The sequence below is a fragment of the Miniopterus schreibersii genome (genome assembly GCF_964146895.1).
Source record: "Miniopterus schreibersii genome assembly, chromosome: 12".
Lineage (NCBI taxonomy): Eukaryota > Metazoa > Chordata > Mammalia > Chiroptera > Miniopteridae > Miniopterus > Miniopterus schreibersii.
The window spans coordinates 69,644,640-69,658,911 of NC_138112.1; the positions used below are offsets into that span (position 1 = coordinate 69,644,640).

Below are 14,272 nucleotides of genomic sequence, written 5' to 3' on the forward strand. Positions count from 1 at the left end.
TAGAAATTCAAGAATGAATAGTACAGGATGGCCTCTGCCTTTGAGAACTGCCAGTGCGATGGGGGAGTAGGGCGGACCTTTAAAGGGGCGCACACATCACACCGTAGCAGACGGACCTCCGCACAGGGGCCGCCAGAAGGAGCAACTGGGGGGTCAGGAGACACTGTGTGAACCGGGCTTTTAACTTTAAGTAACTTCAGGTTATAGCTTCTCTACTCAAGAAAGAAAAAAAAGCTCACACAATTGTGCCAAATTTTATACCCAATTTCAGAGGTTCACAGACACAGCTCTTCTGCAGTTCACAAATCGCAGGTTAAAAAACCGAATCCAGAGAACGTGGGAAGGCAGCATTTGCCGACAGTACTGGTTAGAGGGACTCGGCGGCTGGGCTGTGGAGCTCGGCGTCTCGAGCTGAACGTGCTGGTTCGTCCAGCAGCCGATGGAGGCACGATCCCGGGGAGTCCACCGGGAGGACGCCTTATTGGGGAGCTGTCCTCGGAGTCCGTGAAACAGTGAGCGTCCGGGGCTTGGGGTGTGCAAGCGGAGGGAGGCAGGGAGACGCCTCCAGCCCTGGGGAGGCAGGCTGAGAGGCCCTCCAGGTCCCCATGGTTTGGGACCGTTCTCCAGACCACGTCCCAACCGGGTCCGCGCCCCTGAGGGAGCGCACGCGCAGTCGGACCGCCAGCCCCAAGACCTCTCCCCAGTGCAGCTGCGATTGCGCATTCCGCTCCAACCCCGGCCTTCCCGTGAGCCTCCGGGGCAGCCTCCAAGGCGAGCGACGGAAGCAGCCGCTCTTGGTTTCCGGCAACACGACCGCGGCCTCAGGGCGACCCGGAAGTTTTCCCATTTTGCGTTGTCGGGCCTCGGTGGCTGCCGGGCTCCGGGCAGACGTGCCACCATGGGGTCATCAAAGAAGCACCGCGGGGAGAAGGAGGTGGCCGGGACGACAGCGGCGGCCGGCACCGGGGGCGCCACCGAGCAGCCGCCGCGACACCGGGAGCATAAAAAACACAAGCACCGGAGTGGCGGCGGCGGCAGCAGCGGTGGCGAACGACGGAAGCGGAGCCGGGAACGGGGGGCCGAGCGCGGGGGCGGACGGCGCGGGGCCGAGACAGAGGCCCGCAGCGGGGCGCACGGGCGGGAGCGCAGCCAGGCCGAGCCCTCCGAGCGGCGCGTGAAGCGGGAGAAGCGCGACGACGGCTATGAGGCCGGTGAGGGCGGGGCCTGCGCAGGGGGCGGGGCGGGCGGCCGGGGGTCTTGGGGCTGCCCGGGGTTCCCTGGGGCTGGAGGTAGTGCCGGCCCCGCACGCCAGGCGGAGGCGTCCGTGGGCTGGCCTTGTCAGCGCTTACTAAAATGTCTTCTTACCAGCGTTTGAGATTAAAGGTTGTCTTCCTTTACTGACCTCTGCGAGGGCAGAAATTTTGTTTTCCTCAATTGGCGCATCACAGGCCCTCAATAAGTGTAATGAGTGAGTGAATGAATGAATGAAGTGGCCCCAACATGTACAGAGGCAAGAGAAAACCTGGTACTGGGTGGGCGAATCACGTAAGGCTCACGTTGGAGACACGAGGCTGTGAGGTAGGGCTCCAAATGCGAAGGGCCCTGTAGGTCTCACTGAGGAATTGGAACTTTGTCCCGAGCGCAGTAGAGCCATGGGTTTGAATTGGGGAGTGAGCTGACCACATGCGTCTTTGCGAAGAGCGCTGCGCTGGGTGCTGGCTCAGGGGTAGTCAAGGCTGGAGGCCAGGCGTAGCCGGCACCAGGGCAACAGCCCTGGGGTGGACAGACTTGGATAGATTGAAGAGGTGGTTTGGAAGAGGAATTAACACACCTGAATGAGGGTGGAAAGGAAAAGAAGGAATTGAGGATGACTGGAATTTTGTCTTGAGCAACTGGGGGGGGGGGGTGTCATCCGCTGAAGTTGAGTTTGGAAAAGAAGCAGCCTTCTGAGGCAAGATAATTAAGTTTTGGAGAGTGTTGCATTTGACGTGTATGGGAGAAACCTGTGAGAAACCCAGGGTTTGGGCTGGATAGAGCAGTTTGGGAGAGGTGGCAAAGGAAGTCCCCTGAGAGTGGGGAGTGAGAAGCTGGGGTCAGGAGTACAACCTGAGAAATGCTAATATTTTAGTAGTAGGTGGAGCAAAACACTACAGAAAAGGAGGTAGAATAGCCAAAAAGGCAGGAAAACCACAGAATCTTGTGTTATGGGATCTATGGGAAAAGTGTATTGTTAGAAGAAGGAAGTGATCAGAAGTGTTACACACCACGGGATCAAGCAAAAGCAGGAAAAGAATCCATTGGATTTAGAAATAAGGAGGCTGGAGACCTTGAAGAGACTCTGGAGGCACTGGGATCCAGGGGCCAGGTGGGATAAAGGGGAGGAGGCAGGTTGTGGGGTGGGAATGCAGGAAGGATGAGCGCGTGGTGGCGGCTGGTTGGGGGAGCTCCATCTGAGAGTGTTGAGCTTCTGTTTGTTCAGTGAAGTTATTTGCTGTTTGTGAGGTGGATGGAGGAAGTTTGAAATGCTTCTTTATCTCTGTGTTTGCAACATCCAGTACAGAGTAGGCACCAATAACTGTGTTTCTTGACTGCATGAATTGCAGAGGACACGGTCATGCTGCCAACATGGCCCCTGCCTCGTGGGGGAGTAACAGACCCAGAAATGACCAACTGTGCTGTGGAGTTTGGGGAGAGCAATTCATTCTGATCAAAAATTGAATAGGACTTCATGCACGAGGTTGCATTTGGATAGGGCTTCGTCAGAGTGAGGCAATGCGGGGCTGAAAACAGCATACACAAAAGGGAAAGGGTAGCAAAGTGAGGGATGCAGAAAGTTGGGTATTTTGGGTCAAGAAAAGCAAGTATGTAGAAGAGGTGGGCTTCCCAGAGATGGAGACTCAGGTAGAAGGAGTTACTGGGGTGGGAGATTGCTGCTGTTTTCTGGTGTCTCAGCAAAGCCTGGTGCTGGTGAAGGGCCCTCTTCTTTGGCCCCGCAGCTCAGGCCGAAGATACGGCTTCTTGGCTTTGTGTTCAGCTCCTGAGCCATGCTTCTTGTTCCAGCTGCCAGTTCCAAAACCAGCTCAGGAGATGCCTCATCACTTAGCATCGAGGAGACTAAGTAAGTGCTACCTCCTTTGTCTCCACTTTTCTGTCTGAAACAGGTAGGGCTGCAGCAGCTGCCTTAGGGAGGCTTTCACATTCGAAGGCTTTCTGGCTGTATCTGGAAGTGCCATGTAAATCACAGTAGCCAACCATTTGAGTTATAAGAGGACACTAATGCCCGAGAGGAAGTCTGGCATTCCATTGGCTAGGGACAGGCCAGGCCTAGCGCCCGTGTTCCCTGATTTGGAAACCAGTGCCCTTCCCAGTGTCCTGGGCTCCCTGGGTCAGACCCTGTGTTTGGGACCCTTAGGACCACTCAGTCCCATCCTGTTTTCACCCGTCTATCCAGAAATGTATTTGGTTCCCCGTTTTTTTTAACAGCTCCTAACACTTGTATCTCTTGTCCTCAGTAAACTCCGGGCGAAGTTGGGGCTGAAACCCTTGGAGGTCAATGCCGTCAAGAAGGGTGAGTGTGTGGCTGAGGATGGGGGTGAGGGGGGGCATTTGGCATAGAGGAAAGTGGTTAGAGCATAGGTTCAGTACCAGCTAGTGGTCTTGTATGTGTACTTGCTGAGAGGAATGGGATTCCTTGCTTTCATGATGGCGCTCAGCTCCCTCCCTCCCTCTTTCCTTTTTTAGCTTAAAGAGAAAGAGAATTTATTAGTGAAGCAGTGAGACTGAGAGTGGCTACTCCACAGACAGAGCAGCTCAGCATATTCTTTAAGTTTGAACACTTGGCTTTGCCTCCTCACTGCCTGTGTGAGAGATTTGCACAGTTACTGCATACTGATTGGAGCTGTATGGGTGTTGGGTTTTAAGCATGATTTGAGGGGCTTTGGAAGGCAGAGAGGGTCCCACCATGCTGTGTGGGGTGACACGGGAGTGTGGGGATGAAGTGGGGGTAGGGAGGTGAAGGTTCCTTCCCCCTCCTCCTGGCCCCTTCTGGCCCCCTGAGCTGGAAGGGGGCAGGGTGAGTGGCTCCCTCCTCTCCCCACCAGCCATGGGCAGGCATAGCCTCACGTCTGGGCCCCCCTTCCAGAGGCGGGCACCAAAGAGGAGCCCGTGGCAGCCGATGTCATCAACCCCATGGCCTTACGACAACGAGAAGAGCTACGAGAAAAGCTGGCGGCTGCCAAAGAAAAGCGCCTTCTGAACCAAAAGCTGGGGTGAGGGGGTCCCAGCCAGAGTGGGCAAGGGAAGGGCTGCCAAGGAGCTCTGCCAAGGACCTCTGCAGCTGGGGTGGGGGAGCAGGAGCAGGGCTGCCAAAGGGTCACTTTTCTTCCCTCCTCAGGAAGATAAAGACTCTGGGGGAGGATGACCCCTGGCTGGATGACACTGCAGCCTGGATCGAGAGGAGCCGGCAGCTTCAGAAGGAGAAGGACTTGGCAGAGAAGAGGGTGAGGACCTGGCAGCTGGGGGTGGTTGCTCCATGCCCCTGGTGGTCTGACTAGCTGGTGAAGCAGGAGGCTGACCCCTGGGAGGTGAGGCTGGGCTCAGAGAGGTATGAGGTTTGTGGTCAATGGCGTCTGCTTTGGATTCTCAGTGGCTTGCCTGCAAGGCCTGCCCTCTTTGCACTCCCACGTGATAAAGCCCTGTGTGTCTTCAGGTGAACCTGAATGGCCTGAGGTCATAGGTCACCCCCTTCCCTGGCTGTCCCATAGGCCAAGCTGCTGGAGGAGATGGACCAAGAGTTTGGTGTCAGCACTCTGGTGGAGGAGGAGTTCGGGCAGAGGCGGCAGGTGAGGTTGCTGTGGCAGTGGGTTGGGAGTGGCACTGCTGTCCCTGATGCTGGGATCCAGAGCTGGGTGGTTCAGGGCTCCTGACTCTGCCAGACTTTCCCCCTCCCTTCTAGGACCGGTACAGTGCCCGGGACTTGCAGGGCCTCACTGTGGAGCATGCCATTGATTCCTTCCAAGAAGGACAGACCATGATCCTTACCCTCAAGGACAAAGGTGGGCTGAGTAGGGTCCTCTGGTTGGGGGCACAGGCACTGATGAGCTGAGGGCGAGTGTGAGTGGCCCCTGCCTCTGCCCTGTCCCCAGGCGTGCTGCAGGAGGAGGAGGACGTGCTGGTGAACGTGAACCTGGTAGATAAGGAGCGGGCAGAGAAAAACGTGGAGCTGCGCAAGAAAAAGCCCGACTACCTACCCTACGCAGATGATGAGAGTGTGGATGACTTGGCACAGGCAGGCGGGCGGCATGGGGCTGGGGCAGGGAGCCTTGGCAGTGGGGGCTCTGAGGAGTTGGTGGCTCTGTGGTTTTTCACCAGCCAGGCTGGCTCCTGATATGTACCCCTTGCCTTGCAGCAAAAACCCCGCTCTATCTTGTCCAAGTACGACGAGGAGCTAGAGGGCGAGCGGCCGCGCTCCTTCCGTTTGGAACAGGGCGGCACTGCTGATGGCCTTCGGGAGCGGGAGCTGGAAGAGATCCGGGCCAAGCTGCGGCTGCAGGCTCAGTCGCTGAGCACGGTCGGGCCCCGGCTCGCCTCCGAGTACCTCACGCCAGAGGAGATGGTGAGCCCTGCGGCCACCACCCACACTTGTTATTGGTGCAGTGGTGAGCTAAGGAGGGAGATCTGGTCTTCTAGCTGTGCTCAGTCCTTGTGGAGGAACAGTGATTGGCAGCCCTGGGGAGATGCCTGGGAGGCAGTGGGTGTAGACAGAACAGGAACTGTGAGCCAGATGGATCAGCTTTTATGTTCAGGCTCTACCACATGGCCAGCTTGTGCCTTGGGTGAGTCCTTTAACTATGTGTCTGAGGTGCCCCTTCTGAAATGGGGATGGTAGGAGACACCTCTCAAAGGCTGTTGCAGGGGTTAGTGATACTTTGGTGAGTCGTGGTTTTATAGCTGTACGTAGATTTTGCTGTATGTAGATTTGGGATGACTGAACACAGAGGTAGCTGGCTCAGTAGACTGCATGGCTAAGTGGCTGAGAGCAGGACTCTGGGACCACGCTACCAAGATTCACAATCCCAGTTCTCCCCCCTTAGTTGTTGGGTGACATTGGGTGAGGTACTTAACCTCACTGCCTCAGTTTCCCTCATCTCAAGCGGTGGGGTGGTACTCACATGCACCTCACATCTTGTTTCTGTATAAGAAGTATTCATTCTCATGGGCTCGTGGCACCTGCCCTCTCCTTCTGCTTCACATCTCCTCTCCTCCCCTCCCCTCAGGTGACCTTTAAAAAGACCAAGCGGAAGGTGAAGAAGATCCGTAAGAAGGAGAAGGAGGTAGTAGTGCGGGCCGATGACTTGCTGCCTCTTGGGGACCAGACTCAAGATGGGGACTTCGGTTCCAGGTGGGCTTGGACACGGGTGGCGTGTGGGGCCTGGGCTGGTCTAGGGGCCGATGCTCACTGTAGAGGTCTCTTTCCCCAAGACTGCGGGGCCGGGGTCGGCGCCGAGTGCCTGAGGGAGATGAGGAGGCCCAGGAGGAAGAGGAGGAGAAGGAGCCAGTGCCTGAGCCCCCACAGTCAGATGACACTAGAGTGGAGAACATGGACATCAGTGATGAGGGTGAGGGGATCCAGCCTGCTGAGGGTGGGTGGCAGGGGCCGGGAAAAGAGCCCAGGATCCAAGAGGACGATCTGAGCAGGCATCTCCTGTGTTTCCACCAGAGGAGGGCGGAGCGCCGCCACCTGGGTCCCCTGAGGTGCTGGAGGAGGATGAGGCGGAGCTGGAGCTGCAGAAGCAGCTGGAGAAGGGGCGCCGGTTGCGGCAGCTTCAGCAGCTGCACCAGCTGCGAGACAGCGGTGAGAAGGTAAGGAGGCCCTCGAGGCTGGTGTGCGCCTCAGCAGGACTGAGTGACAGGCGTGTCTGTGGTGACCTGTTCTTACGAGGCTGCACCTGCATTCCAATCCCAGTTTTCCTTTTTGTTTAATGTGTTATTTGTAGATTTTTAGGTTTCTGCAGTGTTTCACTATATAATGCTTTAGTGGTCATATCCTTCCCTGTTTTCTTTCTGTGCATACATGTTGCATGCCTACTGTGAGTAAGGCAGAACAGCTTGACTCTAGAGTCCACATTTTTAACTCTACATCTCCTCCGTAGGGGGAGAGTGGGGCTGGAGAGAGGATAGAGCAGTGAAGCAGGATTGCTCTCCACTTGGGTAGAGGCGGGGCCCCTGCGGAGGAGTCAGAGAAGCAGCAGTCCTGATGTAGGAGACAGACTACAGGAGTTAGGTGTCACCAGAGCAGGAAGGGTTTTGAGGAGGAGTAGGGTGTTTTCTAACACCACTGAGATGCAGTCAGGTGTGTCACAGTTGAAACAGTTCCAGTGATTTCAGAGGATTGGGAAGAGGTGGGGGTGAGGAAGTTAGGGCAGGACCTTGAGATACATAGAGCAGGAGTGGGCAGACTTTTTGTTAAAGGCCCTGAGAGTGAGTATATGAGGTTTCAGGGCTTATGGTCACAGTCAGAATTGCTTAGGTTCTTGGCCATTATAGCTAAAGCAGCCACAGACAGTTCATAAATGAATGGGCATGACTGTGTTCCCATAAAACTTCATTTATGAGAATAGGTAGGGGGCTGTGGTTTGCCCTCTCCTGCTCTAAAGAGGCTCACTTCTGTCATGTGACTTATTTCTCAGTGAGTCCATACAGCCCTGTGTGGCTCACTTTCCTATAACGTTTCTAGGGAGCCAAAGCAGAGCCTGGCTAGGCAATCCCCTCTTGCTTTTTGTGTCCAAAGCCTGTTGTTTCATTGTCCCCAGCTTTAATAAATGAATTCTCAAAGTAAGAAAGAAATGTAATATAATAAAATGGAAGGGAAGGGGTGCAGAAGTGGATGTGATGACTAGAAACTTCTCCAAGAAGGTTGCTGTCAGGGGCAGAGTAGTGGGGATGTGGGGTGGAGGATTTTTCAGGGAGGGGAGATCCCACATAATCCTTGTTTGCTGATGGCAGTGACACAATAGAGGAGACAGTGGGTGCCGTCGGGGGATAATGTTGGGAAGAATTTTGAGGGGCCTCAGAGCCATTCCAGGGAGGAGGGTGGCCTGAGTAGGAGCAAGGCCGAGCCTCTGTGACAGGAAGGAAAGTGGGGGTGGGTGGGTGCGAGGGTGGGGATGGGGCATTCAGAGCTGAAAGCATGTGGAATTTCCACAGGGTATCTGAGTGCCCTGTGGTGTCAGGGAAGGGGTTTTGGAAGAAGCAATGTTTACAGAATCCTGAAACAGCAGTTCGTCAGAAGAAGGGTGGGTGGCAAGGAATTGGCAAGAGAGGCTCCGGTGTGCTCCAGGTCCTGGAGGTAGTGGTGAGGTCCTGTGTGAGGCTGAGGTAGTGAGTTGAGGAGCTTTGGAAAAGGATCAGCACGGGCCTGGTCATGAGGGCCATGTAGGATTTTGGATATTGACTCAAAGGGCAATAGGGAGCCATTGGTAATTTTGGAGCAGATGGGTGGTCTAGTGAGATAGGTGCAGAGTGGAGACCATCACAGGTCCACTCCAGGCAGTGGGAATGGCTTGTCTTGCTCCAGCAGGGAGGATCTTGGGTTCTGGGGTCTCAGTGGCACCGCCCCAGGAACTTCTGGGTTTGCCCACAGCTGCTCCCTCCTCCAGGTGGTGGAGATTGTGAAGAAGCTGGAGTCCCGCCAGCGGGGCTGGGAGGAGGATGAGGATCCAGAGCGGAAGGGAGCCATCGTGTTCAATGCCACCTCGGAGTTCTGCCGCACGCTGGGGGAGATCCCCACCTACGGGCTGGCCGGTAACCGGGAGGAGCAGGAGGAGCTCATGGTGGGTCTCCAGGCAGCACCACTTCACTGACCTCTGCTCTTGGCTGGGGCCGGGGGTGGGCAGCTGTGTCGGCCCCCGTGGTCCTCAGTGACGAGCCTGTGTCCGGATGGGCTGCTGGGGCTGACGCTGGTCTCCTGTCCTCCAGGACTTCGAACGGGACGAGGAACGCTCGGCCGCCGGTGGCTCCGAGTCTGACGGGGAGGAGAACATTGGCTGGAGCACAGTGAACCTGGATGAGGAGCAGCAGCATCAGGACGTGAGGAGGGCGGGGCGAGCCGGGGGCTAGGAGGGTGGAGGGCGGGGGCCATGCAGCCTGGGGGGGGGCTGGGAGGGTGGGAGGGCAGGGGCCACGCAGCCTCGGGGGGGGGTGGGGCTGGGGCTGGAGGCAGACACCTGGGCTCCAGGCCCGGCTCTGCCCCTTCCTAGCTCAGGACCTTGGGCAGGTTACTCTGTCTTAGAGCCTTAGTCTCCTCGCCCACAAGTGGGGTCCATAGGGTTAGCGTGAGGATCAAATGAGCCATCTCGGCACAGGCCCTGGGGCATGGAAGGGACCAGAGTCGGGTGTGTTGGGTAGGGAGTGAGGAGTCCATGGGCCCACTGACCACCGTGTGCCACCCCCTAGTTCTCTGCCTCTTCCACCACCATCCTGGACGAGGAGCCCATCGTGAATAGAGGGCTGGCAGCTGCGCTGCTCCTGTGTCAGAACAAAGGTAAGGGGCTCCAGCCACTGTGACCCTGCCGGAGCCTGGGTGCTATGACAGCCTGGTGCTGGTGTGGCTTCCCTGGTCCCCTCTGCTTTCTTTCTCTTGTCCCCAATGCTGAGCCGCTCCTTTTGCACGTGGTTGTGGGGCAGTCATGGGAGTGCGTGGCCTGCTCTGCATCACCCCATTCTTGGTGGCTTTGCTCACATGTCCCCTACAGAGCACCACCTCCCCCAAGGCTCACTGTCTCTGAGGAAGAGTGGGGGACTGGAAGCAGGCCAGGCTGTGGCAGAGACCCTGGCATCAGGACCCCAGCCCTGCCGTTTACTTGGTTGGGCCCTGCCCGGGACCTGATTGCTCTGTCTACACAGGCCTGATGCCTTTACTCCCGCAGCGTGGCTGTGAGGGTCCCACAGTGCCTCTCTGCAGTTGGGGCGTCAGGCCTGCACTGGGGCTGCGCCCCTGTGATGGGGTGGACAGCATGGAGCCTCACCACCTCCCTCTGCCCAGGGCTGCTGGAGACAACAGTGCAGAAGGTGGCCCGGGTGAAGGCACCCAATAAGTCCCTGCCGTCAGCAGTGTACTGCATCGAGGACAAGATGTGAGTGTGGCAGGGGTGGGGGCAAGGCCAGGGGCTGGTGCCAGTTCAGAACTCCCAGAACCCAGGCGGGGCGGGGACTGGCCCTGAGGCCCTCTCTGTCCGGAACCAGGGCCATCGATGACAAGTACAGCCGGCGGGAGGAGTACCGGGGCTTCACCCAGGACTTCAAGGAGAAGGACGGCTACAAGCCTGACGTTAAGATCGAGTATGTGGACGAGACGGGCCGCAAACTCACGCCCAAGGAGGTGAGGGCCTCTGAGCCGGAGCCAGGGCACCACGGGCTCTGCGCTCAGCCAGCACTGGCTGCGGGCCCTGGAGAACTGCCGGGGCCTCTGCGGTGGGCATAGCAGTCCCCCTCTCAGGCCTGGCGGGAGGGTTGGGCAGGTGCCTCGGTTCCTTTGCTTTTACCTGCCCCCTTGGTGGCTTGACCTGCCCTCAGGGTCACCATTCTGACGGGCAATGTCTAGGCCCTGGACCAACCCTGTGGTCTCATTGACACTGAGCTCCTGCCTGCCCTCGCCTGCCTCTTGCCTCCTCACCATCTCCACCCTCACCTAGCGGCACTGTCCCCGGGCACTTCCCGGGTTTGCTGGCCTCTCCCTTCATTCTATGTGTCCTGGGCCAGCTCCAGCCCAGCAGGTCATGGGAGATCCAGCGCAGCACATCCATCTCCTGAGCCTGTCTCCCCTTCTCCTGCCCCCTTCCCACCACCCTGGCCCAGGTGGGCAACCACTCCTCCCCACTATGTGGGGCACAGGCAGCTCTAACACAGATCCTGCCATGTCCCCAGGCTTTCCGGCAGCTGTCCCACCGCTTCCACGGGAAAGGCTCAGGCAAGATGAAGACAGAGCGGCGGATGAAGAAACTGGACGAAGAGGCGGTGGGTGGCCCATGGGGACAACGTGGGGGTGGCTTCCACATCAGCTGGTGCTGGGGTGGCTTGTGGGCTGCGCTTCTCCTACCTAGTGCTGACTGGCCGTGACCCCGCAGCTCCTGAAGAAGATGAGCTCCAGTGACACACCCCTGGGCACCGTGGCTTTGCTCCAGGAAAAGCAAAAGGCCCAGAAGACACCATACATTGTGCTCAGCGGCAGTGGCAAGAGCATGAACGCGTGAGTGGCCGGGCGAGTGGCTGGGCAGCGGAGGGCCTGGGCTCCTGCACTCCAGCCTCATACCCTTCTTTTCCCCGCAGGAATACCATCACCAAATGAAGCGGCTCCCTTCCGACCCCTCCCCAGCTTTAATATTAAATAAAGTTCCCTCCTTATTTTTTCCTCCCTGGTCATGGTGCAGATTCCAGGGTTAGACCTGGGAGAGGCAGGCAGTGCTGGGAGGAGCATGGACACCACCCTTAGGCAGGCTCGGTGGTCAGCTCTGTGACCTCAGGCAAGTCACTGAACCTCTCTGAGCCTTAGTTCTGCCATTTGTACACGATGTCTTGTGAAGATTAAGCGAGCTCATTCATTCATTCATCCACCTGGAAATCAGAAGTGAGCAAGACCCCTCTGAGGTGGCTTCGAGTCTGGTCTCTGCTAAGCCACCAGGTGAGACCTGGTTGTCAGGTGACAGGACTAACTAAACAAGATGAATGGAGAGAACTAGCCTGGATCCTCTAAGATAGTCCTCCACCCCCACCCCCACCCCAGCCAGCTGAGACCATGCCAGTGGTTTATCTCCTCAACCCCCACATGGTAGCACAGCTCTGGCCCATTGTCAAAGGTCACGCCTTATGCTCTGCGAGGCTGGCTTTCCAGTTAGAAATGGAAGGTATTTTAGAGACTCGGGCGCCTGGTCTCTCCTAGCTTCCAGGTCCCAGGACTGGCCAGCCTGGCAGGGCAGGGGCAGATCTACACAGAGTGGAGGTGTTGCCACGTCCTTGTGCCCCCTTGGTCTGTGGAGGAGAGGGTGAGTCAGCTCCGGGCAGGGTCCCTAGAGCGCCTCCCAGGAGCCTTGTCCCAGGAAGGGCTACAGCGGGAAGTTACTGGAGTGAGCTCAAGGTGGCTGGCCGCTCTGCCGCAGGCGCGCCAGAGCCCTGTGAGAGGGGAGGTGACAAGTGGCTCCCATAGGAGTTGGACAGAACCGGTGTCCCGCCATCACCTATCCCTAAATACATTCCAGATGGTTCAGATTTTTTAAAAAGTGAAACCAAAAAAGAAAAAAGTGAATTTAAAAAAATAATCGGGGCAGAAAAATGGAAGCAAAGAGCAAAACACAGTTGCCTTGACCAGTTGCTCTTGATGACGTTTTTACGTGGCAAGCTCGCCCAGCAGTCACTCTTGTTTGAGCTTGTCTCCCAGTTTTGAGGTCTGGTTCTGATGTGATTTGCACTTTGGCTCTGTCCTCAGGTCCCTCAGGGAGGTGTCCATGGGTGTCTAGAATGGGCATAGGATTTGGGGAATCGGTCCATTTCTCCCAAAGCCTGTGAGGCTCAGCTGGTTTTGGCAGGCAGTCCAGTGTCCCTGGCCAAGCTCATGGTGAAGCTCATGCTTTATCCAGTGCAGGAAGTGGCCTGTTAGGATGCTGTCACCATTGTCAGAGCCAGAAAAGTGTAGAGCAACAGGGGACCAGGGTTGAACTGACCAGGTTTGGCCCAGGATTCCTCTTAACTCTGACCCTATTGACTGGGTAGACAGTAAATGGTGAGCCAGGGACTTGGAAGGTCTTTCAGACGCGGGCTCCTCCTCTCTTCCCCTCCCCGGTTGACACCATCTGCCTGCTTCCTTTTCTGTCCTGTGGCTGCTGAGCCCCAGGCTGGGTGCTTGCCCTTCCTGCCCTGATGCATCCTAACCCCTCCGCAGACTGCCTGCCCACCTGCTGGGCAGCGAGGCAGCAACCAGGAAGCTCAGCCGGAGGAGGCAGGAGGGGCCAGGCACCACCGAATCCTGAGGTCCGAGCCCCAGGAAGAGCATGCCCCCCGCTCTGCTACTGCTGCTCAGTGGTGGGGCCCCAGCAGTAATACTTCCCTGACCCTCGGGAACTGGGGCAGTGATGCCTGCAAGCAGGCTGGTGTGGGTCAGAGAGCTCTTAGTGGGGGCCTAGGGGCGAGCCAGCTGGCACTAACTTGTCAGGGTGCTTTTCCATTTACTCACTGGCTGGCTGACCTGGGGCAACAACTTACATTGAGTCTTGGTGTTATCTGCAAAATGGGGGGCGTGATCTCAGGCTTGTGGGGCTGGTGCAAAGCATAGCTGAGAACATCTGTACTTCCTTCAACAAATACATACATGTGAATATTATCATATATACAAATAGAAGAATGCGATGAGATCTGGGATTTGCTTTAAGTTACTCCGTTAAAAACTCATGAAGAAAATATGGGGGGTGGGTATAAGGTGGGACTAGCAAGATGTTGATAGTTACTGAAGCTGGGTGGTGGGTACAGGGTTCATTATTCCATTCTGTCTACTTTCGAGCATGCTTAAAAATCCTCATTATAAAACTTTGTGTCAGGAGAGCTAAAAATGTTGGCTTAGCAACACAAAAATGTACATATGTTCAGCCAAAGACACAAACGAGTGTTCAGAACAGCACTATTTATAACCGGCCCAAACGACACAACGCAAACGTCCATCAACAGACGAAGAAAGAAATGGGTATTTCTGGGACATGAAGGAGGTAAAGCCCAGACATAACAACATACATACCATCTGCTTCCATTTAATACAGAACCAGGCAAAATTAATCGGCGCTATTAGAAGTCAGTGTATTGTTTCTCAAGGTAGAGACAAAAAGAGCAAGAAGGACCCGAGGAGTGACGCTGTCCTAGGGCAGAAGATGGATGTCCCAGCTCAGACAGCAGTTGCTTCCTGCACCTTCCCGCCCCCCTTCAGGCTCTCAACAGATTGGACTGGATGATGCTTATCTGCACTTGGGGGGGAGGGGGTGCGCACACGACACTTCTCTTAGTCTACTCATCCAAATGCTCCCCTCTTCCAGAAACAGCCTCGCGAACACCCAGAAATAATGCTTTACTAGCTAGCTGGGCATCCCTTAGCCCAGTTAAGTTGACACATAAAAGTAACCATCACAATGAGTCACCGAAAATGGTCTAGAAAATGACTTCTCTGCTTAAACAGAATCCGGTTTCTGTTCTGTGCAGGCAGTGCTGTCTGCTGCCCTGCCTCCTGTTGTTCTCCATC

The 14,272-nt window shown here is 56.4% G+C and overlaps 1 protein-coding gene across 1 annotated transcript; it reads left to right on the top strand.

The window, feature by feature from the left end:
* The first annotated feature begins 830 nt into the window (after window positions 1–830).
* SART1 (spliceosome associated factor 1, recruiter of U4/U6.U5 tri-snRNP) lies at window positions 831–11,407 on the top strand. Its single transcript, XM_081153810.1, has 20 exons — window positions 831–1,211; window positions 3,061–3,118; window positions 3,513–3,568; window positions 4,142–4,268; window positions 4,394–4,499; window positions 4,764–4,841; window positions 4,955–5,054; window positions 5,145–5,287; window positions 5,408–5,614; window positions 6,276–6,400; window positions 6,481–6,617; window positions 6,719–6,861; window positions 8,658–8,831; window positions 8,977–9,087; window positions 9,454–9,541; window positions 10,043–10,133; window positions 10,243–10,378; window positions 10,924–11,013; window positions 11,124–11,245; window positions 11,326–11,407. The coding sequence occupies exons 1-20, from the start codon at window positions 899–901 to the stop codon at window positions 11,342–11,344; spliced, it is 2,424 nt and encodes an 807-aa protein (XP_081009936.1). The 5' UTR covers window positions 831–898; the 3' UTR covers window positions 11,345–11,407.
* The last annotated feature ends 2,865 nt before the right edge of the window (window positions 11,408–14,272 follow it).